The sequence below is a fragment of the Chaetodon trifascialis genome, chromosome 12 (assembly GCF_039877785.1).
Source record: "Chaetodon trifascialis isolate fChaTrf1 chromosome 12, fChaTrf1.hap1, whole genome shotgun sequence".
Classification (NCBI taxonomy): Eukaryota; Metazoa; Chordata; class Actinopteri; order Chaetodontiformes; family Chaetodontidae; genus Chaetodon; species Chaetodon trifascialis.
In genome coordinates, this window is record NC_092067.1 from 22,196,919 (window position 1) to 22,223,663 (window position 26,745).

General features: G+C 44.4%; 1 protein-coding gene across 3 annotated transcripts in view; it reads right to left on the bottom strand.

Moving 5' to 3' along the window:
• Window positions 1-26,745, bottom strand: part of hdac4 (histone deacetylase 4) — a 130,273-nt gene that overhangs the window by 40,001 nt on the left and 63,527 nt on the right. For all 3 annotated transcript variants that reach the window (XM_070975415.1, XM_070975416.1, XM_070975417.1), the window contains 15 exons: window positions 23,848-24,057; window positions 23,594-23,739; window positions 22,858-23,008; window positions 20,211-20,331; window positions 18,671-18,789; window positions 12,240-12,368; window positions 11,910-12,016; window positions 11,645-11,764; window positions 10,963-11,176; window positions 10,085-10,299; window positions 4,310-4,585; window positions 2,775-2,961; window positions 2,200-2,333; window positions 1,565-1,667; window positions 30-76 (listed from right to left, as the gene is read on the bottom strand). In XM_070975415.1, coding sequence (XP_070831516.1) covers window positions 30-76; window positions 1,565-1,667; window positions 2,200-2,333; window positions 2,775-2,961; window positions 4,310-4,585; window positions 10,085-10,299; window positions 10,963-11,176; window positions 11,645-11,764; window positions 11,910-12,016; window positions 12,240-12,368; window positions 18,671-18,789; window positions 20,211-20,331; window positions 22,858-23,008; window positions 23,594-23,739; window positions 23,848-24,057 — 2,279 coding nt within the window. The remainder of the gene's footprint in view (window positions 1-29; window positions 77-1,564; window positions 1,668-2,199; window positions 2,334-2,774; window positions 2,962-4,309; window positions 4,586-10,084; window positions 10,300-10,962; window positions 11,177-11,644; window positions 11,765-11,909; window positions 12,017-12,239; window positions 12,369-18,670; window positions 18,790-20,210; window positions 20,332-22,857; window positions 23,009-23,593; window positions 23,740-23,847; window positions 24,058-26,745) is intronic.

A 26,745-nucleotide genomic window follows, 5' to 3' on the forward strand; every position in this document is an offset into this window, starting at 1 on the left:
ATGACTTAAGCTTGGCTTAACTTACTTACCCCTATGCCTCCACATGGTAACCTCACAAACATGGGACTCACTGAGCCTGAAACAGAAAGAAAGAATAAGAAAGAGCAGTTAAGAAAAAGAGGAAGAAAGAGCGAAAGGTCATCAGGTGAGGGGGGAGCTTTCTGGACTCGCAGTCACAAACGACTGCATGACCCCTGAAATGGAGCATTTGACTTTCTGACCTAATCTAACAGCAAGAGTACACAGGGGCAAGCTTTAATTGGGCGAGGTGAAGGGAAAAAAAGCATCTGATAATCAAACCCTCAGCCTCCTCACAGGGAATCATGATTTTAGGCCAGAGAGAGATTTGTTTTGTCACAGAAAGTGGAAACGAATAAGCTTCAGTTTTCTGACAGGTCAGAAAATAAACAGAAATGTAGCTGGTCTGGAGAACACTCTTTCCTCTCAATGGCAAAACCTTCGTTTTTTACGTCTGTTCAAATTAAACTGCACGCAAAACTTTGTATGTTAAACAGATCAAACTCTTGACTTGAGCAGATGTTGAACTCTATTGCTTCTGAATTTAATCTGACTTGCTTACACCCGTTAATACATTTTTCAAGAATTTCTTCAATATAAAAACATTGCTGCCCAAATTTTCAAGACATTAAAGTAATCTGAATCTTGTGTTGACAACTGGATTAGTGTAAATTTTCATGAGTAGGGCAGCAAACCTCTGAAGCTCAATGGGCAGAGCGTGACACTCGCATTAGCAAGCTTAGGGGTCCAAGTATAACGCAGCCAAGAGACATGTGCTGAATAGTGTTGAAACAATCCCTAACCAGATATTTCATATGGTGCATATGAATACTTTCATCCCTGACTAGATGCCACCTTTCTGGGTTTGCAGATTTCTAGATTGCAAATTGCATTTCCACTTTGTTCTTCTCCATTTTCATCTCTTTCTGTGTGCAAAACCACCTGTAGGTTGAACCCTACACAGGAGTATCTGGTAATTCTCCTGTGTAAGCAGTAATAATAAGGGGAATTTACATCTCCACTGGAATGAAAGCTAAGATGACCACTGGGGTTTGCCCCTTAGGTTTTTGAACACGGCCTCGCACATACACACACACAGACTGCTTAGGCTACACCTGCACTTTAAGCCACAAAGGCCAGACCTAAGTGACTGAGCAGCCTGTGCGACTTTTGGTTAACAAGCATCAGCGGGTCCTCACCTTATCGTAACACCTCCAGGACTTTATTAGATTGGGCCTTTTGTTATGACATGGTTTAAGCATTAAAGCAGATTCCTTTAACAGATGCTGCAGATTTGTGGCATTAACATGAAGGACTTAGTCTGAGGTTTAGTCTGCTGTATGTTGCATGTATACATGTTAATCATTGTGACTCATCGTGCTTGTAACCAGTGTGTAAAAGTATACTCTTGATCTCAACACTCAGGTGTTCCCAGCAGGTGGACCACAGCAGACTGCTTAGAAATCTAAGCTGCTAGATGAGAAATCTGAAATGAGCGTGTTTGTGAATTTGAGTGGGTGTATTCATGTGTTACTGTATGTCTTACAGTCTAGTTTCTGCCGCAGTGGGTTTGTTCCGTACAGCAGGACGTGGGCTTCAGAGTGGACCGTCTGTAACTCCTCCAGCGAGGCCTTTCGACCGCGGATACACTGGTCACGGAGTAAGAAAGAGAAGACGAAACAGATAGAAATTATGCATTTGGTTAAAACTCTGCGCTCACAGTCAAAACTGCAGAGTCACCCAAGATAGCAAGGACAACATGAAGCGTTGCATGAAGGCAGTCACATTGTTTAAAGTTTAGGACAGGTTCAGGTGCATATAGTGCACATTGGGGGGTGCAATTGTGTCTGCATGTGTAAGAATTAAGAGGTGAAATTAGTTCATTTTCAAGCCATAACATCAAAATGCTTTGTTGTTGTTGGTAAAGCTTAGTGTCAAGAAACACACTGCCCCCTCCTGGTCATCGTAAGAATCTACATGTCAGACAGAAATACACACTAGGTATACAGAAAGATTGCTGAGTAAAAACCATGAAAGTGACTTTATGTGCCACCTCTAAATAAGTACACCGTCCATCATTAGTTAGAAATTTTTATACTTGACTCACTGCAGCTCCAGGACAGGACAATTCAAGTCTATTAGGCTTTATTTGATGCATATTGTGTCTAACTGTGGCCTCACCTCACAGTGCGCTCTCAGGCCTGTCTCCTGTAGTCGGGACCAGATACTCTGGATGCGGCCAGCGTGCTCTGGGTGACTGGTGGTGTTCCCACAAATACACTGGTGCTTTTGCATCAAAGAGTCATACACCAGACCTGGAAACACACACACACCACCATACACAGATACACACAGTTTAAGAGTAAATGTATATCTTTGTAGACAGGAAGGACAGGAACGGTTTCCTTTAATCACACCTCAGGTCTTCTGCTGAGATTATCATCATCATAAACAGGAGCTCATGTGGAGAGGTTCCAGATATGAGGTGATTCTGGACAGCAAATTACACTTGTAGTGGGTTATATAATCAAGGGTCCTACGAACAGCCTAGTACATATACACCGCCAGTTTATGATGGCTCATCATGCTGTGTGGTTTCCTCTAACCTGCAATCTGCAGGATGAAAGTGTGTTCCTAGATTGCTGTTTGCTGCTCTACTTTATGACAGATGTCTGTGTGACAGCAGCGCACACACGCTAATGAAAAGCTGCAGCGTGTGTGCGTAAGACCCATACCATCATCATTTTTCAACAGACCTGTAGTGAATCGAGGCTTGGAAGGCGGCTCCTGCACGACCATGGGGAAGGAGGCCGAGGCCGGAGAGGACTGAGCCCTGGAGAGGGGGCGGTGTCCGGCGAAGCTGACCGATAACCCGGCCGCTTCCATGGAGGCTTGGTAGTTCCTCAGCTGGTGGATCCGCTGCTGCTCTAACAGCAGAGCCTGCTGTTCTCACGCAAACACACACATACAGTGACAAACTGTTATGACTGCAATAGCCTCCTCTTGCCAGAAGATGGCACTAGGCACTTGCAAATACACAGCGGCTGTACTACACAATACAGGCTGCATTCACAGGAGTTGATATTGTGTCACACAGTTAGAAAGTGGTTTCTGTTCTATACACTGATCACATGTTAATGCCACATAGATAAAGCTATACAGTCATTTGATGCGTCACATTTAACGAACCTCGAGGTCTTACAATAGCCCTCAGGTGAAAAGACTAAACTTAAAGCTGTCTTTTGACAAAGACAATGGATGCTGATAATCTAAAACCACCTCCTTCTCAGCTTGACTTCACATGATTGCTCTCATCATGTGTATAAAGGGAGCAGCTGAGAACCCTACACAAGCAACAATCCATCAAATTCAACAAAACAGCAGGCCCTTATTAACGATTTCATCTGAAAGAGTCGCTTGGAAACTTGGAAATATGTGGGTGATCTTTCCACTCAAAAGAGTCTCACCAAGCAGTCCTGATGTTCAATTCTGATGGGCGTGTCTGCTTACACTATGGGCGCCATGGCGACAGCAAGGGGAGTGCCTGATTGAATTTGGCTGAGCGGACAGCAGGGATGGGCGAGACAGATGAGGACACCGTCTCCTGACTATGTACGGGTGTGCATGTGTGTGCATGCGGCCGCAGATATCGAGTGTAAGCAATATAGAGAGAGAATGTTGAGCATGTTGCATGAGTCCATGGATAAGTGATGCAAAACTGGAGACTGTGTGCAATAGAGGCTTTTTTTGTGTGTGGGTGTAGTGTGTATTTTGAAGGCATGAGAATGTGATTGTCCTTATGGAGTCGTGTTAGGGAGCAGTGTGGAGGAGGTGCACATGCTCTAAGCCATTCATAGAAAACACACTACTCTGCATTGTATAATGCAGTAATGTAATGTAGTGTAAGGATGTTTTGTGTGACTTGGGGGGGAAAAAAAACAAATACAGCTTAAAATATTCTGGAGAGTGGGCAGTCAGGAAGGATCCAACGCAGAGTGTAATGTTTCATTCAGTCACTGCTGGCTCCATCTGTCACTGCTGTCAGATAATGCTCATCTAGTTTCCTTAAAACCAGTGAAAAGACTCCTACGTGGTGTTAGGTTATAGTTACTTTGAACCTGGATGCAAACATGACGATAACGTTACTGAGATGGCCTCGATGCTGACTTGGCATGCAAGAATGAAATGTGCGAGTTCTAATCTTTTTATTTTTACTCTTATATTTCTGAGAAGCAGATTGAACTTATGGGTTCTCACTGTCCTCCTCCTCTTCGCCTCCTTCAGCTCTTACCTGTCGGAACACAAAGTCCTTCTCGGCCTGCCTTTCCCTCTGCTCCCTCTCCTCCTGCTCTTGAGGGTCTGGGGGCTCCTGCTTGATGACCAGCCCTCGCAGAGGCCCCGTCGTCTCCTGCATGGACGTAGAGGAGGAGGAGGATGATGAGGAGGAGAGCCCTTGGTGCTCCCTGAGTTCCTCTTCTGTTTCCTCTGGGTGGCTCTGGTGTTGCCTGGCTGGCCCTGAGGTGCTGGAGCTCGCAGCTGAGACCTGATCGCAGGGCTTGGACATGATCTACAGGACGAAAGGGAAGTTTTACAACACACTGCTATGATCGTGGGTCAGATTTCCAGAGGGTCTTGTATGCTTAAAATCAACAAAATCATGGAACACTCTCAGATAAAACTGTCCATTTTGGGGTCAATACTAAGGAATGAAGTGATATTCATATGGGATCTAGCATTAATAGAAAGCTAAAACAACAAATCAGTGCCTGCAAATAGCAAAACTGGACTCAGTGAACTGTATGTAAAAGGAAAAATGTGAAGAGTTTGGTTTCAGAATTGGGAAAACATATAAATTATGGCCTCATATGTCTCACTAACAGCCAGAAATGATGACAGTTTCAGGAAAAAGAGAACTTGAGCTTCAACAACATGAGAGAACATCAGGGACGATGTATGACGCACCGCTTTAACATGTGTTGGTTAACTGAAGATGTTTTTCATTCCAAAAATAGCTGACTGATTAGTTCAAGCCCCAGAAAAAAAATATGTAAACACCAAACAAAAGCAGCGCACATGCATCAGCCATGCACTCGAACTTTTTGTCCGAACGGAGATAAACAGGACCTGTACTCTGAACTCTGATAGGTTATTCATTTATTTAAAAACTCCTCAAAGGACCTCCGTGACGGCAGTTTAAATTCACATCCAGGTAGAGAGAGAGGAGAAAATGGAGCAAAGGACATGAGGGAGACAGAGAGGAAGACTTGTAGAGGGCGATTGTGGGAATCTTGTTGTGGCAGCTGTCCCTGTCCCTGCCGTCAAAGACCTCAACCTTGATGCGTAGGTCATGATTGGAGTGGACCACTGTTTGTGCAACACACACACACACACACACACACACACACACACACACACACACACACACACACACACACACACACACACACACACACACACACACACACACACACACACACACACACACTTACTTGGCTGGCATATTGCCCAGGGAACAGTCCATTGACGTCAGAGAGCAGGCTCTTGCCTCATCCCAGTCCCTCTTCTCCAAACAAACTCAAAACACTCATCCACTCCTGCTGCTCTGATTCTCATTCTTCCTCTCTCTCTCTCTCTCTCTCTCTCTCTCTCTTGTTTTGCTCTCTTTCTCTCCTTCCAACCCTCCTTTTTAAAAGAGGAAATAGTTGCTGGGATGTGAACCATAAGGAGGACAGACACTGCGTAAGCCCGCTGAATCAGTCGGGGGACAGCGAGAGCAGGCGGTGGAGAAGGGAAGGCGGTATTATACACAAACACTTGACACTAGTTGACTCTTGTCGCTATCTGTGTCTCTCACAACAGTATCATGTAAGTGAAAACACCACAGAACTGCCTTAGCTGTCTCAGGTAATTAATGGCAGGCAACAGGCTTGAGTTGGATCCATTTCAAGATTCTTTCATTCCTTTCTTTGCTGCCAACATGCCCGGCTGTTAAAGCCAACTTTTAAAGTTAGCAGGAAGGGCCCCTTTTCACTGCTGACTTGACTAAAAAGTGTGAACGGGGAAAGGATGGAAGGCCGCGGATGATTCATGTTTTACAAAGTGGTGGATGTAGGGCTGGGTGATAAAACGATAGTGATATATCTCGTGATAGACACGTCATCAATATCAATAAAAAATGCGTTCGATAAAACATTCGATAATTCTTTTTCTTCGTCGGAAGAAACCTGAAGTTGCGAAGCGAGGTTGGTTGCATGAACAAAGGCGCTCGCTCTCAGGTAACCGAGCAATGTAGGGAGTAATCGCTGATCAGTGAGAGAGACACGCTAACACGCCAATCATGTAACATTATCAAGTTCGGTTGCGCCATCTCGTTGTCACGTGTTTGATGCTTTGCAAGGAGTGAGATGAGAAATAGAAAGTGAGCGCTGCAGCGAGCGAAGAAATTGTCGATAAAACAGGGAAAGCCAGTTCGCCAGTACAGAGTTTTTTGGATTTTATAAGTCAGACCGTAGTCAGACCAATGTGGTCTGTAACTTATGCAAGACCGTCATCCCCACCAAGACCGGTGACACCACAAACTTGTTTAACCACCTTAGCCGCGCTCACCCTTTGGAGCGCAGCCGTATTCGCCAACGTCCGCCAACCGCAGCACCACCGCACAAGCAGCTGACCGCCATGCAGAGGTGTCTGCTTCAGTGCCTGATGACAAATCATCTAAAAGGCACGAAGACGTAATGGAGGCAGCGGCATATCATATAGCTAAAGACATGCTTCACACTCGCAATAAAAACATAATTGAAGAGTTCATGTATGTTTAGAGTAAGAAGAGTGACTAAAGTTGTTCATATGTCTAGGCTGGTTTTATAGTTCAGTCAGTATTACTGTGCTGTCTATCATGTTTGTTTGTTTGTTTGTTTGTTTGTATGTTACAGATGTCAAGTCTACCTCAGTTTCTGCTATGTTTACAAAACACTGCACATATTTGAAAACATTTTATTCAGCAGAGGGTGAATCAGCTTGTGAACTTTCTGCACTAAACCTGCAGGAAAAAAGTTCTCAGGTTTCTCTGTTTACATTTTTACATTTATTATTTGAGTGTTTTCCATGGTTGTGTTGACATTTCCTTTCTGCCTTGATAGCTGAGGGGATTATAATCAGAGGAAGGTTCAATTTAAAATAAAAATGTTTAAATTGAATGTATTTTTCTCCCGGTCCTTATTTTAAATAGGTCATAAAAAATATCAATAATTATCTATATCGACCGACATGAAACACTTATATCGCAATAGAGTTTTCAGCCATATCGCCCAGCCCTAGGTGGATGTCCAATGGTGAACGCGGAAAATCAATGAAACTGAACACACTGTTCCACAGGGGCATTTCTAGAGACTGTCTGTAATCCTGAAGTCATACATACGGTAAGCAGCAAATTTAATGGCAGCCATGATGGTCCTTATCTCTGTAATAAATAATGGTATTAAAATGATTCAGCAGAGGCACGCTGCTATACTTCCTCATGTTAAACACAAAGTGTATTGTTTTCCGGAACCTGAACCTGAATTAAGCTACAATCAATAGTATTTCTTGGGGGTATTTCAACATCTTGCATTCTGCTGTGCTGTTCCAGAGGCAGAAAAAGACAAAACAAAGTAAAGACTAGCTGGGGACACGTGATTTATTTATATTACATTTTGTAAGACTGGGACTCCTGGGTATAATTCCAGTGACTGTACAGCAGCCATATGGCAGCAAGATGGATTTTTGCAACAGTGAGGAAAAACAAGTGTTTGAGATGTCTGCGTTTAGACGTCTGCAGATGCCACCGTCAGAACCTGTTTTGCAGCTGTGGGTAATTTTACTGTTAGTGCGCCCATAAATAACAGCATTAATAAGTTGGCGGGTTATGGTGCCAATAATTTGACTGTGCATCATCGCTGCTACTATTACGCAACTCACTCGCTCAAGGTTATTCTTACTCAGTCGCTGGCTTCTGCTTTTGATATAGTAATACAAAGGCTCGGATTAAAGCTGACAAACCGTTAAATGTAGCAGAAACTGCTAAACTGTCACACAATAAAAGTGAGTTCCAGAGGTATTTCAGGTGATATTTGGAGTACGGACTTGAAATGACGGACCATTTAAGTTAACTGACCTTTTCAGGCTGCACAGAGAATTGCCTGGCACACAGTTAACTGAGCAACCACCATCCTTTCCACCACTCTACAGCTACAGCTAGTCACCAAAGTGAACTGAACACCGGTGAAAAGGTGAACAGAACCAAAAAAAGAACAAGTTTTCCTGAACAGTGTGGCTATCACAGGGCTGACACACTGACTGTAAAGACAAACTCACAGCACTCAATCCCATCTGGGAGGAAACCAGAGACGCTAGAGGAAACCACACAAACTCTACACAGAGAGGCCTCAGCTGGCCAGCAGGTTCGAACCCGGTACCACGCCAGTGGCCCTTATCCCAGAAAAAATTAGCGTAACAGTGAGCAGCATCTGGGACATGTTTTCATACCTGTCAGATGCTGATCCTCAGAGACAGAACAGAGAGTTGGAATGTGAAGCTTCTTCAAAACAGACTGGAGGAGCTTGCAGTAGTAATTCTGCTGATGACGGGGGTTTACATGTGTTGTTTGCTTTTCCAGATATAAAAACCTTTGATTTGTCTGAACTACATCAAAGCAATTATCGTTTGAGAAAGGGCCCCTTGTTGTCTGTGAACGCAGCTTTCACCATGTGATGCTGGCCTTGCTGTCGCTGCTCAGTGCCCTCTTGTGCCCTGACAGATTGCGCAGCCAGTTCTTTTTAAAGGAAGTTCAAGTTAACACAAATATATGGGCACGTTTAAAAGCAGGCAGGAAGCAAACATTATGTGTATTTCATTAGACAGTGCTGCTTGTTTGGAGATCTTACTTGCTGTGCACTGATGTATTAACTGGTTATTATCCAACTCAAATGGCGGCAGTAAATGTCTTAATTAACATGGATCTGTGATGAGTGGTCTGTGATTTGATACACTGAATTAGAGAAGGAATCCTGTTTCACACATGCACAATGAATTTAAAGCACTGGGCCAGAACGTGCCCACAAATATTAGAGGCACCCTCTTGTGATTTAGCAAATCTTTCAAATTAACAGAGTTCAGTGCAATCCAACTGAAACAGGGTGTTTTTTAAATAAGAAAACAAGCACACTCACAGCCTTAAGCATCTGAAAACGTCATGTTACAACACTGCTATCATTACATATAATAATTATAATGGCTCAAACATAGTTTCTGTGTTTCTCATTCTAAGTGGCCCAGAAAAGAGCATTCACACAAATTAACGTTACATGAAAATAATCTGGTGTTACACCAAATTTTGACTTAATTAGCTTGAGTCACAAACTCATGGAGTCTTGGAGAAAAGGGGGTCACCAAGAGCTCAAAGATCCTACAGGAACTTCACTACACGCATGCACACACACACACACAAACACACACACACACACGCGCACACGCACACGCACACGCACACGCACACGCACACACACACACACACACACACACACACACACACACACACACACACACACACACACACAACCATCTCCTGCTCTGCAGTGACCTTATAATGCCGCAAATCCCCCTCATCACCTTGTGCGTGCACACACACACACACACACACACACACACACACACACACACACACACACACACACACACACAATGATACATGGAGTCACGCTTCCTGTGTGACCATATACGGAGGCAGCCTCCTCTAGAGCACAGTTGCCAGGGTGACAGAGAGAAGTAGGGATACACGAACACAGACTTGCTAAAAGACTTGCTGATTGCCAGCTGATCCGTCCTTCTCCTTCCCTTGGAGCAAAGACAGGATTCACGGACATTAACCAAATCAGCGTCGAGTAGATGGACAAATACTCCTACACACATGCATACACACACACAGACCTACACACACATACTGTCAGAATAGCCGGCTGCTCCACCATGACTGCCCATACCGTGTAGTTTAATTGACTAGTTGACCCCCAACCGGCACACACTGAGCTACCTTGTTGATGATGTGCTGCTGCTGCTGCTGGAACTGCTGTTTGTGTTTCTCCAGGAACTGCTGGTGCTGCTGCTGGACCACCAGCTGCTGCAGGGCCTGGGCCTGGCCACACTGCTGCTGGGGCAGAGGGGCTGACTGGGTTCTTCCCAGGGGACGGTGGCCCCGTGCAAGCTTGGATACAGAGGGCGATGGCAGTGGGAGGCCACCCAGACCAACTATGGTAAAGACAGAGCGGTTACAGGAGAGCATTATTAACATTTTATGAATCAGCTTAGTGTAGTTTTGGCTGTCATTATTATATGTGAATATTTTTCATTGTCGAGATATATAGCAGGGAGACGATGATGTGATTGGAGACTTTACATTGGGGTACATAGGGGCATTGCCACATAATGAACTGGAATCGCTACCCATATTTGTCCGTTGTAAATTTTAGACACAATGCAGAGTTGCAGAGTTTGGCTATTCTTTACCACTTAAATCAGATTTGCAACGGAGGCTTATAATGGACATTTTGGGTACGTTTATCTTCATTTTCACTTGCAAGTAATTCAAATTAATTACTATGTTTGTGTAAAAAAAAAAAAAAAGTCTGATGCATCACAATTGTGATGCCCTGTAGAGACCCTTAAATTACTCATCTAAAATCACTGCAATTAAGCTACTGAGTGAAATTTTATCATTACTAATTATTGCAGAGCTTACAAAAATGAGTCTCAGGTCGTAAAAAAGAACCAATTTTCCTCTGAGGTGAAATGAGTGTTACCTAGCTTAAAAATGAACCAATACTAACTACTAACTTACAATATTTACACTTCTGTTACTTTAAAACCTCCAAAGGAGGAGTAAAGAAAGTAAATGTTGCAGTGAATACTAACCAATTGGATTGTGGCCTTGCTCCAGCAGTACCATGTGTTGCAGAAGGGGGCTGTGACCAGCCGTGCCCCCTCCAGCCCCCTCCCTGTCCAAAGCTGAAGATGCCAAGTAGGAGGGCAGGTGGGCAGTGGGCAGGAATGGAGGGGTCAGAGGAATGCCCTGCTGTAACGCAGGCAATGCCAGACGACTCTCACCATCTTGGTGTCCTGATACCATCTACAAAGAGAGAGAGAGAGAGAGAGAGAGAGAGAGAGAGAGAGAGAGAGAGACAAGGACGGAGAAGGAAGGAGGCAGGCAGACACATAGAGAGACAGATGGACAAAGGAAGGTCAAATGAGACAGAATGGCAGCGAGATGGAGAGGAGAATCAGAGGGAGAGACAGACATGTAAGGCATCTTCATGCCAAGATCATTGATTAGAGCATTGTTTTTTTTTTTCTATGCACTAGTGGAAACCCAGTTTAGACTTGGCATACTTTATGTGCACAGACTATCCTGAAAAATAACAACTCAGTGATTGTTGACTTTGACGGACCCATTTTTACACTCCGTAGCAAACTAACCAGACAGAGGCTGCTTGTTTTACCAGTTTATTTCCATGTAAAACACCACCATAAACATTCTTTGGCGTAATCAGCAAAGCTGTGCTGTATCATTATAATATTGTGCACTGACTATACTCACAGCGCTAGCAGGGCCTGTGGCTGGCAGTCCCAGGGTGATGTTGGGCAGAGAAGGGGAGGTGTAGAGAGAGAGTTGGCTAACTGAACCTTCCCTTGCAGCCAACCTCTGAAGCAAGGAGGCCTGAACACACACAACATTACAGTAAATCCTCAGAGTTCAGACACAAAGCAGACAGTGTTACACAAAGTTCATTACTACTGTAACCACTGATATGCTCCTGTACGTATGCAGTCATGCACATGGCACTGGCAGCCATGTCGGTTACCTCTCCTGGGCTGCTGGAGATGGTGACCCCGTTCTCACTGGGTATGTTACTGGAGCTGTTGTTGGGGGAGCTGGGACCTGAGCCTGGTGCACTGTTGCATGCAGACTCTAGAACATACACAGAGCAGAGAAATCAGATCTTTCTAACGTGCTGGCCACAGCCAATCAGCTTTCTGAAATTAAATTATTGACCTTGATTTGTGTGAGCCTTTCCGGGATGTATTCACGCAGCAGTATGAAGTTTGAATTCATTTTTCACAGCCGAAACTCCACTAAAATTACAGATGATGTTTCATTTCACCAAATTAAAACAGAAGACATTAGTGCTCACCGGCCACGTCCAGAGAACGCTTCTTGGCAGTAGTGATGGGACCATCTTTCCTTCGGAGCAGAGGGCTGCTGCGGCGCTCCGTCACCTTCTGCTTTAGCCGGGAACGAAGCTTCAGGTTGGGCTCAGACGCTGGCAGAGAGACACGATGGAGGATTTACTCAAAAGGTGGAGAAGGTTTAGTACAGGCATGTCCAAACCATTCCACAAAGGGCCGTGTGGCTGCAGGTTTTTCCTCCAACCAATCAAGAGGATGCAGTCTGACCAATCAGCTGTCTGAAGACTGAGATCAGCTGATGAAATGAGTCAAGTCTGGTGTGCTGCTGCTTGGCTGGAAAGAAAACCTTCAGCCACTCGGCCCTTTGTGGAATAGTTCGGACATGCCTGGTTTAGTGTAAAGTAAGACAAAACTTACACGTAAATAAGATTTCACAGCTAAGTGGGTAGAGCTAAGCAAAGGCAGGGTTCAGTATCTGATTTCCAACTGGGCAGCCCAATCTAAAAATATTAGCGTGTTACACCCAAAATTAGCAGCATAAATGTGAAAATTACAAATTCTCTCTAAACGGTCGGTCTGGCACTTAGCATTGTGGTAGATTGCTGGGCTGCACAAGTGGGAGCTTGTTCGCGGGCATGTAGCGGGGCTAATGAGCTCGTCCCTATAGGCTACACTGTATGTGTTGGCTGACAGATTCGGGAGCTGAGGTTAGCCATCATCATGTGACAGTGGGAAGCGCTGTAACAAGAGGGGAGGCAGCCAACTGGCAGCTTTCTTGACCCAACGCTTAATGATCCTGCCTCCACGCTCTGCTAATGAACACTGCTTGTTTCCAGACACTTTTAATTACAAAAAACTGCCAGTGTGTGTTTTCATGTTTGTTTGTGTGGGTGTGTGTGTGCCAGGTTGTATATTTCTTTGACTACTCTACTTCTGACTACAATAATAGTGTAAAAAACAATACTCGGAGGGGCAGAAAAGAAAAAAACAAAAACTTCTCAGGTACATAAAATATGACTTTTTTTTTTCCCCCTTTTTAAATTAACAACCTGTTGGTTCAGAAAGTCACCAACAAACACATTTTTAATAATGTTCGTTGTTACAGTTGAGGACCAGTTGATTTTCTTCCCCACTGCTTCATGTCGGCAGCCTTTGCAGACTGCAGATCTCTTCCTTTATACTTTTTCTACTTGTACAGTTAACAGAGGTCGTATCATTTAAAACTTGTGGCACAGAAAAAGCATTGAGGTATTAATACTTCTGACGACCTGACTGCAAACAGATGCTGACGTTCTGGATTTGCTGTTCGACTACACAAGGGAAGGACCGAGGAGAAGCAAGCATTCAGTGTACAGTACTATGGGAATCTTGTCAGGGTCAGGGATAGAACCTGATCTTTTCTGGCCAATCTTGCTTTGCTGTCTCTCTACCAGACTACCCAGACACGGGCAGCTTTATTCCCTCCTCCACTGGCTTCCTTCCATTCAATTAGTTGAAGCTGGACGGTTGACCAGCGGCTGACCCTATGCTCGTCTCACGACCTTGTATCAAACAGACCATGCTACATTCATTAGCCTCACAGAAGGAGCTGGGACTATTCGGTACAGCCAAGTGGAAGTAATTGATACTGCTTTGTGTACGGTAGCAATATACTGTATTGTTAAAAGACTCATTCAGGGTTATTACAAACCCTCTGGCCCTTGCTTCCTGTAGCCTTGAATGCTAATAAAGGTAAGATGAAGTTATAGAAAGTTTTAATGTACTACAAAGAGGTGAAAGCACTCAATATTCCTCCTGGTCAGTGGGGTTGGGATGACCTCTTGTGAATCCATAATGTCTAAGTACTTTTTGAAATGCACTTTCAGTTTTGAGGGGAATATGCTGCTGAACTTATAAAACTCAATTATTTAAAAAAGAGCTTCTTCTAAGTGGAGGGCACTGTTCCAAAGTCTTTGTTAAGAGGGATGGGGTGGGTCAGGATAAAATGCTATGCATTAGCTGAACTGGAGGAGACAATGAGAGAGGGAAAGACTAAGAGAGAAGCAGCATTCAAGTTCAAATTTAGTCTACTGCACAGGGGATTGTAGTAGTTTGACATTTTGACTTTACCACAATTATCACCACAATTATCATGATATATTTAAAAAAAACTACAACTGGAAATCAGATTTCCTCCATTACTTTCTGACATGTTACAAAAAGCATTTGGTGCTGGTTTGAGTAATGCTGGCACATTACAGGAATGCTGGCATTTGCAGATGAATATTGTTGTAATCATGCACCCGAGCATTCAACGTTAATTTGAAGCCTGTTTGATTCAAGTGCTTTGAACTTCCCTCAATGATAACCCCATCATTTTGTTGATGTGGAGGAGAGTAAATGAGCCATGGTATTGAGAAGTTGGCTGAAATTAGACAACATCCTAACTATGCATATTACTGTCAGACCAGCCCAGATGTGACCCACGGCGTCTGAAGTGCCACCATTAAAAGTGGACACAATAATCTCCTGCAACGCCAGTGCTGAATCATAAAAAAACATTTCACATATCCCCTTGTTATGTATCACCAGGTGTCACAGGAAACATCATCAGCCTCCACCGTGGAGATACACTGACAGTGGACTGCAAAGCTGCAAGGTTGTGTCTGCGTGTCCTGAGCCATTAGGAAATGGACAGATAAAAAAGGAGGTGCAGAGAGAGAGAAGGACTAGAAGGATGCATGGAAGGTTAGAGGGAGGTTAGGAGGACAGTGAAGGAGAAAGAAAAGGAGGGTGAAGTCGGGCTGTGTGTTTGCTGGGCGCTGGTCGCCACAGGGGTGTTCACCTCAGGTCGCAGTGACTTTGAAGGGTGTTAATGCCGACTGGGCAAAAGCACACCAGTGTGCACACGTGCGAACACACTCGCTGCAGAGGGCCCAGACTGCTTTTACTGCTGAGGCTGGCATTTTCCTGAAGCCCTCTCTCCCTCCTTCACCTCCATCATCCCCTCCTCTCCCTCCCTTCCTCTCAAGTCTCTCTTTCTCCGAGCATAACTTCTTCTTCCTTTTGTTGTTGAGGCTTTCACTCGTTTTTGTTTTTTTTTTTCTATGCCAAGTGCCTACTAGAAGCAACCAATGGCAAAGGTGGACACCTTGTTAGAACATACTTCACTGTCCTACTCAAGAAAAACATGAAAAAGGTAGAAAATTAACCACAGTCCTGGCATTATAATGGTAAAATAGCATTGTAAAAGAAATTTCCACGCTAGGCAAGGCTGGTTAAATTAGCTTTTAAAACGAGGAAGTGAAATAAAAGACCCCTGAATCCTGGCAGCACTGCATATTCACTTACATGCTAAGTCTTATATGCTCAAAATGCCTTTCTCCATGCCTTCTTTTTCTCTATATGTTATCTCCTCTTACAAGATGCTGCTCAAAAGAAAAAATTACTTCCAAGGTCCCTCTCTGATTCACTCACACTTTAAGGCAAAAAAAGCCATTAAAACTGTACAAAACGCAATAAAGTCCCTCTGCCTCCCCGTCTGATGACATATCGATACCAGATTAAACGTCTCGATAAGTGGTGTTTAATATTTCAATAGGGAGTGGACGAGGAAACGGCTTCCCTGATACAAAACATATTGATCAGTTGCTCATCTGTTTTGACAGATGGGAGTCCCACGCTGCAAGAGTCATGTTGGGGGAAGCCATGCTGCTCTTCCAAGGAAGCCCAGAGAGGGAGGGAGATTTCTGGAAATCAATAGAGTAGTTTTCTGAAACTCATCAATGCAGCTTCCCAGAAATATCTTATGCTGATGATACATTAGATAGATAGTTTAGACAGACGTGTAGGTTAACAGGCAGACAGATTTGTTGTGTTGTGACTACTTCCAAAACACACTTCTTCAAATTTAAAATGAAAATATATTAACATCTCTCCTGAAGTGAATATGGGCACAACGACACCAAAGGCTTACATTTTGTCTCTGATGGTTACGACAAACCATCAATCACCTCACCTCGAAGCTTCAATGGGACTGAGATTTTACCAGTGAGTTCGGTTTAGATGAATACCTGGAAATAGTCTGCCCACAAGTTTGACAATGGCTGTGGACTCCAGTGGTGAGGACTGAATGTTGGACGAGAACAACACTGATGTCTTCTCCAATGACATCAGAGGAAATTAGTCCAATCTTGGTTGGTGGGTGTAAAGACTGTGAAAATGAAGTCTTCTTATGTAACAAACCTACGGCACCAATGCCATCGACTTGCAGTTGATCTGTATGTTGCATGCTAAGTCATCCATTTTTCCTGGGGATACAGTGAGTACGAGCCAACATGTTGGTCAGTTTATTTTTCTTGTGTTTTATCTACTGACTGTCCAAACAAATCTGCAGTGTGCCAGATGATGTTAGCCAGCGTTAGCCTGCCAACTTACAGGACGCTTCACGTCAAACGCCGACAGGACATTTTATGAGGCTCGGGGGTGTTGACGAAGAAAGTAATAGCAAACGTAACTCAAAACAGTTTGTCAGGTAGCGGGGCTGCTGACGAGGTTTGAGTGTTGAATGAGCAGAAGCTGCACAGAGTTTTTCGGGGTTCAATCAATGCCTGGAGAGGAACTTTGAAGGGAGACAACGACCAATATGTTGTATTGTTCTTAAGTGAGAGGCACAGACCCAAAACCTCACCAGCAGCGATGTATTGGATTAAATGAACACCAAAGTGCTATATTTTATACGGACATCTTGCAGGATCTACATGCTCAGTGCACAGTGTGGCAAGGGAATGTATGTGTGTGTGACAGTGTGTGAAAGAGTGGGGCATAAAAAAGGGTCAGCATGACAAGTCTGCGTCTGTCATGAGGTCCTAACAGACTTCCTGTCGCAGCATTCAAAGTGGCCCTCTGTGTTCTCAGAGCCACGATCACAAAGCCTCTCAGACTTGGACAATGAGCCCGTTTGTAATATACTTTCTGCCTGGCCCCGCTTGTTAATGTACATTTCAATTTGAATTTACACGCATACATCACCGACAGATCACCGCAGGCAACAACGTCATGTGTGACAGCTCCAGTCGTCAGAGCGGAGCACAACTGTGGTGACCACTGTCACTCACTTCTTCCTGAGCACAGTTCATCTCCCTATCTGCCCGTCTGATCGGATCCATGACACAACACTTCCTCAGCAGCTGTATGTGCGCACATGTCAGTATTCCCTCCCTGCCTCCCCTCGCAACTGACACAGAGACAAAGAACCAACTCTTAAACTCCATTTCTCCTAAAACATGTCGCTTTCTTCCCAGATGCACAGCAATATGTTTGCACGATAGCGCCTGTTGTACTTCAGCATGGACTGGGAAACTGTAAGTGAATATTTCTCGGCACCACTGGCACCACAAGAAATTCCTGAATTACATTTGAGTGTCCCTGAAAGTTGAAACTTGCCGTCTGAGGTCGCGGGCCAGGATAAATCATTCCTGCCTCCAGCTCACAGCAGGTGGGCAGGAGTGGAGAGTACACAGAGCTTGGCCTCCAGCTGTGAAAGCAGGCAGCGATACTGCCAAAGCAGCTGCTGACACTAAGTGAACAATCACAGCTTGGCCGTACTTGACATGGACAGAAGGACGGAGAAATAACAGTCTGATGCATCCAAAAGGCAGGAACTGTGGTTTTATGTGCTTCCTAGGACACTTCTGAGAGTTTTCAAGGGTTGTTTTGTTGAACAGTGTGATCTCTGACGTCTGTGGAGGAGCCTGGCTGAATGTGTTAGTTAATATCTGTGTGAGCTAGTCTAAATCAGGAGACTAGCCAACTGACTTTTGAAAGAAACCTCTTTGTTTACCAAAAACACCTGATTTATGAAGCAAATGGCTGAATAGAAGTACGAAATCCTCAAATATTCCACTTTTGTTCATTGTAAGATCTTGAAAACAGGAAAGATTTAGTTTTTGAACTGTTCAGGTTAACTCTGCCTGGAGTCTGTTTTTGGGCAGGACCAGGCAAGCTAAGCTAACAGGCTCCATGAAATGAAAGTGGTATCAATCATTTAACTCTGAGCAAGAAAGCAAAGAGGTGCATTTCCCAAAACATCAAACTATTCCATTAATACATTTTTTTTAACTGATTTTAAGGTTTCCCTCTACTTTAAAGTGGTTCCACTCTCCATCTAGCCACCCTAATTTCCATTAGAGTTCAGAAGACCTCAGAAAATAACCTTTGTTATCCTTTTAATTTTGGGTGGAGGGATAATATTTTAGGGGCTAATTTTAATCCTCCCGTGGCAGAGTCCTGGTTCATTTGCCTGACTTTGAATAATAATAATAAGCCATTTCAATTGCTAATGAAGGGAAAAGGAAGATTAGGGCGCCCTTCCAGACATGCAATGGTTTGAAGAGGAGGAGGAATATGGATGTCAGACAGTAACAATGCCTCAGAAAAAACATGGCGCATTGTGTACCTGTTTTGCGGAGAGGGAAGTCGTCTTTTGAGTCGTATGTGCCCAGCATCGGGTGGGTGTACGCTGACAGTGCTGTTTGAGGAGGAGAGCTCTGGTCCAAAGAGCTGTGCTGGGTTTTTCTGCAAATAAAAAAAAAAAAAGAAATACATCAGTATAATGTGCAGCATGTCAGGAAAGGTCTGGCTCCACGTATGCTCGCCAAGCTCGCTGTATACCTACTTTACCTCAGCAAACTTTGCGCAGACACACAAAGGGACAAAGACCGTTTCCATCTCCCTCCCCAAGGTCAACGCTTTAAAGGACGCAACAGAGTGCAGACAACAATGTGGGTGGAATAGAGAAAGAGACAAAGAAAAGAGAAAAGCATCCTCTGCTTATCACCTTCAGCCAGCAAAGAGAAGGAGGCCTCGTTTGAGGGAGGCGAGAGATGCAGGATGAGAGGAGACATGAGGCTAAAATAAATGCACAGAAGCACCGAGGAGAAAGCAAACCTGCAGGAGAATAAAGAAATGGGACCAATGGCGACGGTGGTGACAGTAACAGAAAACCAGTCTCCTCAGCGACGGCACACTTTTCTCTCATCTCCTGCCTTGGCAGAAATGTTCGACTGCTTAAAGCCTCTTCAAATATTTAAAGTGCAGGAGAGGTGCCATTGTCTTTCCTCTATGCCCACTTCAAACAGACACACACTCATACACAAACACACCTCAGAGAGAACCAGCTGTCAATCCCTGACTACAGTCATGGGCAGAGAGACGCCTCGTTCCTTCAGCGTCTTCTCTGCAGTTTGACTCAGAGGCAGCTGGCGAGGACTCTCAGAGACGCTAATGTTGCTGTTGGTAACTTCTTACATGCTCAGGAACACTCACACAACAGGCGTTCACAGCACCACAAGGTCTGCTGTGTTTGCAAAGCCACGATGATGAGAGACTTTTATCGCTCATCATCGTGGCTCTTATGGTTGATATTTACCCAGTGTGGTTTTTTTAGCTTAAACGAGAACAGGCAAAAACTAAAAGGCTTATAAAAATACATAAAAACCCCCAATGCACTCTGATATTTGATAGCTTGTGTACATAAGATTTCATCTGTTTGAAATATTTTTAACTTCTCTTCAACATAAAAAGCTAAATCACACAGTAACATTTAAAGTTAACTAAAAGGTTAGTATGAAAAAGGAAAAAGGACAGGTTCTTGTCCTTCATTTGCTTTTTGTAGAAATAATTTTATAGACGTAAAAATATTTGATTTTCTAAGCTCAATGCCAAGCTCGTGGTTTGTTGTTCAAGCTTTCAATAGGAAAAAAATGCTCTTTTTTGACTATGAAGCATGCTGAAAGGAAGCACGTTCATAATTTCAGGCAGTTAGCTGGTACAGAGTGCAGGAAAGCTCAGCTCTCATTGGGCCTGTCTACTTCTCACACATCAAATCAATCTCAAACCTGAATTTCCGCTTAATGTCGCTCAAATTCTTCACTGGAGCACGACCAGTTACATCCCACGCCATGAGCGGTTCTGCAGTGGTGGGCTGTGACACTCACCCATACCAGAAGCGGGGGTCGCTGGGCAGACCGTGGTTGAGGTTTCGCTGAGCCAGCGCTTTCTTCTTGTTCAGGACAAACTCTTGAAGTCGCATCTTAACCTCTGTACTGGCAATTGCACCTGACAGAGAGATACAGAGAGACACAGGAAGTTCAGAAACCAAAGCTTTGTGCACTTTTCCTCACGACCCTATTCATCACCCAATAATAAAAACACACCCTTCAGTACTGCATTTCTGTACTGCACCCTCCTGTCCAATCTGTGACACTAACATGAGGATTATAACGACATCCATCCACACTCTGGCAGATAATGGGTTTCTTCCTACATACAGAGTGCACGATCTTGCATCAGAGTTTCACGGAAACTCCACAGAGACGACAGCGGCGCTGTTAACTCGCCTCGAAGACTCAGCTCCCGGTCTCTGCTCAATTACCACCCTCGTTCTGTAGCTACAAACAAAGTGTACCGGGAGGGAGACGTGGATGAGTGAGAGGGAATGAGAAACCGAGGGAAAATATGAGGGAGCGAGCGTGGAGTGCGGCGAAGAGGGCAAAAAAATAGGTGTTTTGAGAATATAAGAGGAGGTGTGTTTTTCTAAGAATGTGACAGTGTGAGTGATAACAGGTGATGTGTCAAGCCTGGGAGGGAGTGTGGTAAATACAGTATGTGAAGGTGACAAGAGCTAATATATGCTCCCTAAATCACGGCGCATCTGGAAGTGCTGACATCCCAATATATCCGCTTAGCCACTGGAGCAAATTGGCTTTTATGAGACTGCCTTCTATGCAATTTATTGCAGTACTTAACAAAGCTCCCTCTGTTTACAACCCAACGCTCTTTCCAAAGACGTCAAACTGTAGGCTCACTTTGCCCAGCAGAGAATGGCTGAGGAAAAGGACTTCGCTGGCAGAAAAATCACGGTTCCAAACGTGGGTCCACCATTAAGTATATTCAGAAGGATCTGTGCTGAGAAACCACAGCATTGTCTGCCAAAAACAACCCACATCAGAGCATTTTACAGCCATACTAACAATAATCAATCTTGATTGACTGATTAACTTTACTACACAAATAAAGTAGGAAATATCTCAGTCGTCATACTTGTCTTCGCTAGCTCATACTAATGTGAAATTTGTAACTACAAGCACTGACTTAACAGCGGTTTGAGTCATTTTCTCCTCATTAGGATGCACATGTATGCAGCCTTTTCCAAAAATATATTCAGGCCGTTTGCAACATTTATGCAATGTGTGGTCCATGTAAACATGTACGTACAGACTCCAGCATGTTGAAAAGGAGCAACTTCAACACATTTTTAGAGCCATTCAAATCTGAGGATAAGTCAGTGCAAACATTAAGTAACAGTGAGTGAGGCAGGTTGATGTATATGAAACTGTTCAATGACAAGGCAGTTCAAAATGCTTTACATGGTGACTGAAGTCTTTCATGCCGCAGTATAAAACAAACACAGGAGCTAGCTATTCGACACAGAACAGCCAGACATTTCCTCCTGCCAGAAAAATACGCAATTGTGTCAAAGCTCATTTGAGTATTAATATCAGCTTAATCTGTCAGAGAGAGCAGCAGGATCAGCACGACTCCTGACAGTATAGACACCATCAGCGCTCTCTAATCCAAATAAATATGAGAGTGACTTTGGTTTCACAGGCCAGGCCATTAGTTCTATCTCTGGTTTGATTTTACCTGAAAATAAAGTTAAGTTAATCTCAGCAAGGAGTTTGGTGAGTACAACATCATCATAACAGATGCAGTGATGGCTGACGCAACAAAAATACAACCCAAATTGAAATTAACACATTAGAAGGACGCGCAAATAAACGGATGAAGTCAGATTACAGTGAACTGCCAGGTTTCATTTTATTGCTAGGAAACAAGAACAAATTCTAACAACGAGGGCCATGTGTGCCACTTGAATGCCTTGCTCCTCTCAGCTTGTCTTGGCCGCCTCCTTCTGATATTCCCTGCGGTAAAGGTGTGAGGGCAGGCTGTTCTGACTGCTGGGCCACAAGGACAGGTGCTGTGACAGAGGGTCTGCAAGGGCCAAGTCTCTCCGACACCTGCTGCGATAAAATGCCACAGAGCCTCAGCACAGTTACAGCAGATGTTGGCAGCGTTTAGGAGATGGAGAGTGAATATATACTAAGTCGGACATGACGGCTTCATTTAGAGCTTGATGTCGCTGATCCACGAGTATGCCCACTAATAAGTTAAGAGTTAAGTCACATTACAATTTAATTTCAATGAAATTAAAAAAATAAGGAATAATCTGAAGCATTTCTGCATTAAAATTTCTAACAATGACTATATTTTGTACTTACATGATCCCAAATGCTTCCAACAATGCTACAACCCAGAGAAATCAGTCATTTTATTCAAGGAAATGGTGCATTTCATTTTGCTGCCTGTCCATGGAGTCGTATCCCTTTAACCCACTATATTTGCTCAAATTTCCTTGGAAGCACCAGATCATACATCAGAGAGTGAGGAAGGAAGTCAGCGAAGGTCATTTCCAATGAAGACAGCGACTTCCACAATCCCACGCTACTTCACGACGTCATCAAACTCCACCTTTTTTTATCGTTTTGATTGAGAGGCCTTTGTTTCAACAGTCACTCTACTTACTCTCCTGTGTCCTGTCCTTGTTTTTGAGCTGCTGGAGCTTGTATTCCCGCTGCTGCTTCTCCAGCTCCTGCTCGTGACGCTGCTGCTCCATCTTCCTCTGGTGCTCCAACAGCTCCTGTTGGTGCTTGAGCGCCAGTAAATCCTGTTGGTGCTGGTGGAGGAAGAAACAAGAGCATTGAAGAAAGAAAGAGCACAAGGAGGGGCTGAAAATATGGAAACTGAGGAGACTTTGTTTTGACAAGGCGCAGCCACGGTCGATTGTAAAGAATCAATAATGTGACATGAAATCAACGAGCTGAGTAAAATAATGAGCACCATGCTTAACTGGAGACTGAGCAGACTGGAGAGCACACAGCCCAGTTATTTTCATGCCAGGCCGATCGTCCTTATTGGCCGATTTTGTGGTCGTGGCAACACCAGTGAGGCTTTTTAGCAAAGTGAGACACACACGCACGCACACACACACAAGGACTACTGGGGCCAAGGTTCCCATGGAGATGACTAAGCAGCAAAATACTGCCACCAGATCAAATTACACCACTGGACTCACATCACTTAAGTGTACACATGCTTCCTCCTGTCCTCTACTGCTGGTGCATTTCTGCTGAGTGCAGCCCTACAGCGGCTGTATCCAGGGAAGGGCTGCCTCCTCACCCCTCATCCACACACACACACACACACACACACACACATGTCTGAAGGAGAGAGGTGATGCTCTCTGCTCCTCTCACCTCACCTTGATATGCTCCTGCAGCTGGACCTCATGTTGTCGCGACAGCTGTTCATGCTGCCTCTGGAACTCGGCGATCAGTAGCTGTCTCTGGAGCTGCTGCTTGTGCTTGAGAGCTACCAGCTCCTGCTGCAGCTGGTGCTCCTGGTGGTCTGTAGGAGATTTTCACGACTTTATCTTTCGGAGCGTGTTTGTATTAAATACCCAGGATGTGACTTTTTAACCAAAAGACTTGACAGGCAGAGATCATCCCCACTTACTGATGGCTGAGGCACGGCCTGGCTCGGAGGACGCGGGACAAGCTGTGGATGTGGGTGGTGTGGGGTGGGGTTGGGGAACCAGGCCGAAGGGGGGCTGCTGGTGGTGGTGGTGGTGGTGGGGGTGGTGGTCCACTACGCGCAGGTCCATGGGAAGGATGGCTGTGGTGGTGGGGGGCACCTGCATGGGCAGTGCTGCCGTGCTCACGTCCACTGGAGGAGGAGGCCAGAAGAGTGGGAGAGAAACAAGCACATGCAGATGGAGTTTGTTTAGAGCACGATGCAACTGAGTGTTTACAATGCAGATCTCTACACTCAGAGGCTGCACAGGCTAAACAATTAACTGCAGAAAGGCTCACAAAGCCACCTATAACTATGACAGGTCACCACACACACACGCTGACCAATCTGTTTATACAAACAATGGACAAAAATGAAAATACGACCATGATTCCACAAAAGTAAAAAGTAAAAGTAAGTTAACTGAAAACAGCACAAAGACAATATATTTAAGGTTTGACTTCATCAGCTTCTTTGATTTGTAAATATCTGCTTATTTATTCTGAATTTGATGCAGCAGCACAGTTTCAAACAAGTTGGGACAGGAGCAACTGAAGACTGGGAAAGATGTGGAACGCTCCAAAAACACCTGTTTGGATCATTCCACAGGTAAACAGGCTCATTGGTAACAGGTGAGAGTATCGTGATTGGGATTGGGTGAAGGGGCATCCTGGAAAGGATGAGCTCAAAATGAGCTCAAAAACACTGTGGGTAAACGCAGCCTGTTCGCAAGTGACTGCATTCTGTTTTTTTTTTTATATTTTACACAATATCTAAATGTTTTAGGAATCAGAGCTGCACATAAAAAAGGAAGACTCCCAGAGAGAGATGTGCTTCATGTCTGCTTTCTACAGTTCCACTTCCTACAGTATGTAGAGATTACCATCTTAGCCTGAAAACGAGCCTCTGTGTACAACATGTGCGTGTCTCTGCTCTGAAGATTTCGTCCCAAACAGCAGATTTGTCTCTGAGGGTTGCAGAGTTAAACTCAGCAGGAAAAAAATGACCTTCTTACTGCAGCGTTTCTCCGTGTTCAGTTGGAGATCCTCAACATGGCTAAAAGGACATGTGCGTTAATAAGGAAATAGAAAATTCATGTCATTTCTTCTCAGAATAGCTGTTTTTATAGTTTGATTACATAATTAATTCAAGGTCCAAGCTGTTTAATATCCTTTGATAGCAGCCAAAATATCCTGTCCTCCCTGATCCAAACAAGACACATGGACACTTGTTACGTCAGCTGTCTGGACGCTGCAGCCTTGACTGCTGCACTCTGCATTACACTTCATACTGGCTGCGTTTGCTCGTAGTGTTGGCAAACTAGGGACTTAAGCCTGTTGTGGAATTGTACACATTGGGTAAGAGCATTAGCAAAACACTAAAAACATAAAACGTGTCTGAGATTAAGAGAGCCGGAGATCATTGGAGTGACAGTCTGTGCTGCAGCGGGGGCAAAGTGTATAGGAAGCCTCCCTTGTACACTGTTTACACACATTCATGCAAACATCCTTCTCAGGGAACGCCTGCACACACCATTTCACACATTTTCTGAACACGAATGACAAAACAAGCAAGCACACACATGGGTAGAGTGATGAAACTCGGCAGCAGAGGGCAAAAACAATCCCCCTGAAACATGAGTTCTGCAGCGGGGATTTGCTGACACGCATACAGACTTACTGTGTGTATGTGTGTGTGTTTCCACTTTCACTGTGTTTATGTGAACAGTAACACTACTGCTCGCTGTCAGTGCAATGCTGGTCGTGCACTGTATGCTTGTTCTCTGGGGTGTGCGTCTGCTACAGAGAAAGCAACGTTGGTCTGATGTCGAAGGAGCTGGACTCTCAGTGCTGTCACACATCTGAGAGGATACAGATAACAACACACCGCACGCTGTATCACTGATACTGGATTTGATCATGGATACTGTGAGCACGGGGAAAGCAACATCCCTCCATCAACACGGTCGACATGCAAAAACTTGAGCATTAGTGAAATCAGATGACTTCCAAAAAGCAAGCAAACAACACAGCAGCTTACCCATGGACAGTAACCTGACTACACAACAGGGAAACAAGAACAAAAGCAAACAAAGTGTTTGCCATCACACTCTCAACAGGCCACTTTATTTTAGATACTTCAGTCTCAAACTGGCAGTGCTGCTGGTACAAAAAGAGACGCTATGCAGCATGAGCTTTACATGTGTAGGTGTGTGAAAGTTTCATTTAGACCATATCAAGATAAACCAGTTAAAGCACAATAAACCAGAGCTCTCGTTTTAGTTGCTGTGTGCTACAAAAACACAATCATTTTAATAGAGAAGTCAGCAAGGCTTTAAGGCTCTGCATAACCAGACCTTCAAACGTGTAATCAAATCAGTTCTCAATTCTGTGCTCGATATCTGAACTCATGATCAAACCCTCTCTTCTGATCGATATCTGCTCCGTAGAGAACCACCTTGCACCATACCAAGCCCTCTGCCAGTCATCAATACCCCGAAACCAGTGGAGAGCCTCTCCGACCTATCGTGGACGTCCTGAGATCCCCAGTGACCAATGAGGTGGCAATGGAGTTGCAGTTACTTGCTGTGATAGCCAATGACATCTTTGGTACCGGGCAGGTTTTCAGTGTGGGAGGAAACTTAACACCACCCAACGGGGCAGCAGGGGGAGAAGAAAGGGTGTGGCCGGGCCAGACATGCTGGTGCTTCACTGGTGTGTGTGTGTGTGTGTGTGTGTGTGTGTGTGTGTGTGTGTGTGTGTGTGTGTGTGCTGGGTGTTAGAAATTAATTTTATTTTGAAAAGATGGAAGAGGGTTCAATGTACACAGGCAACAACTCCA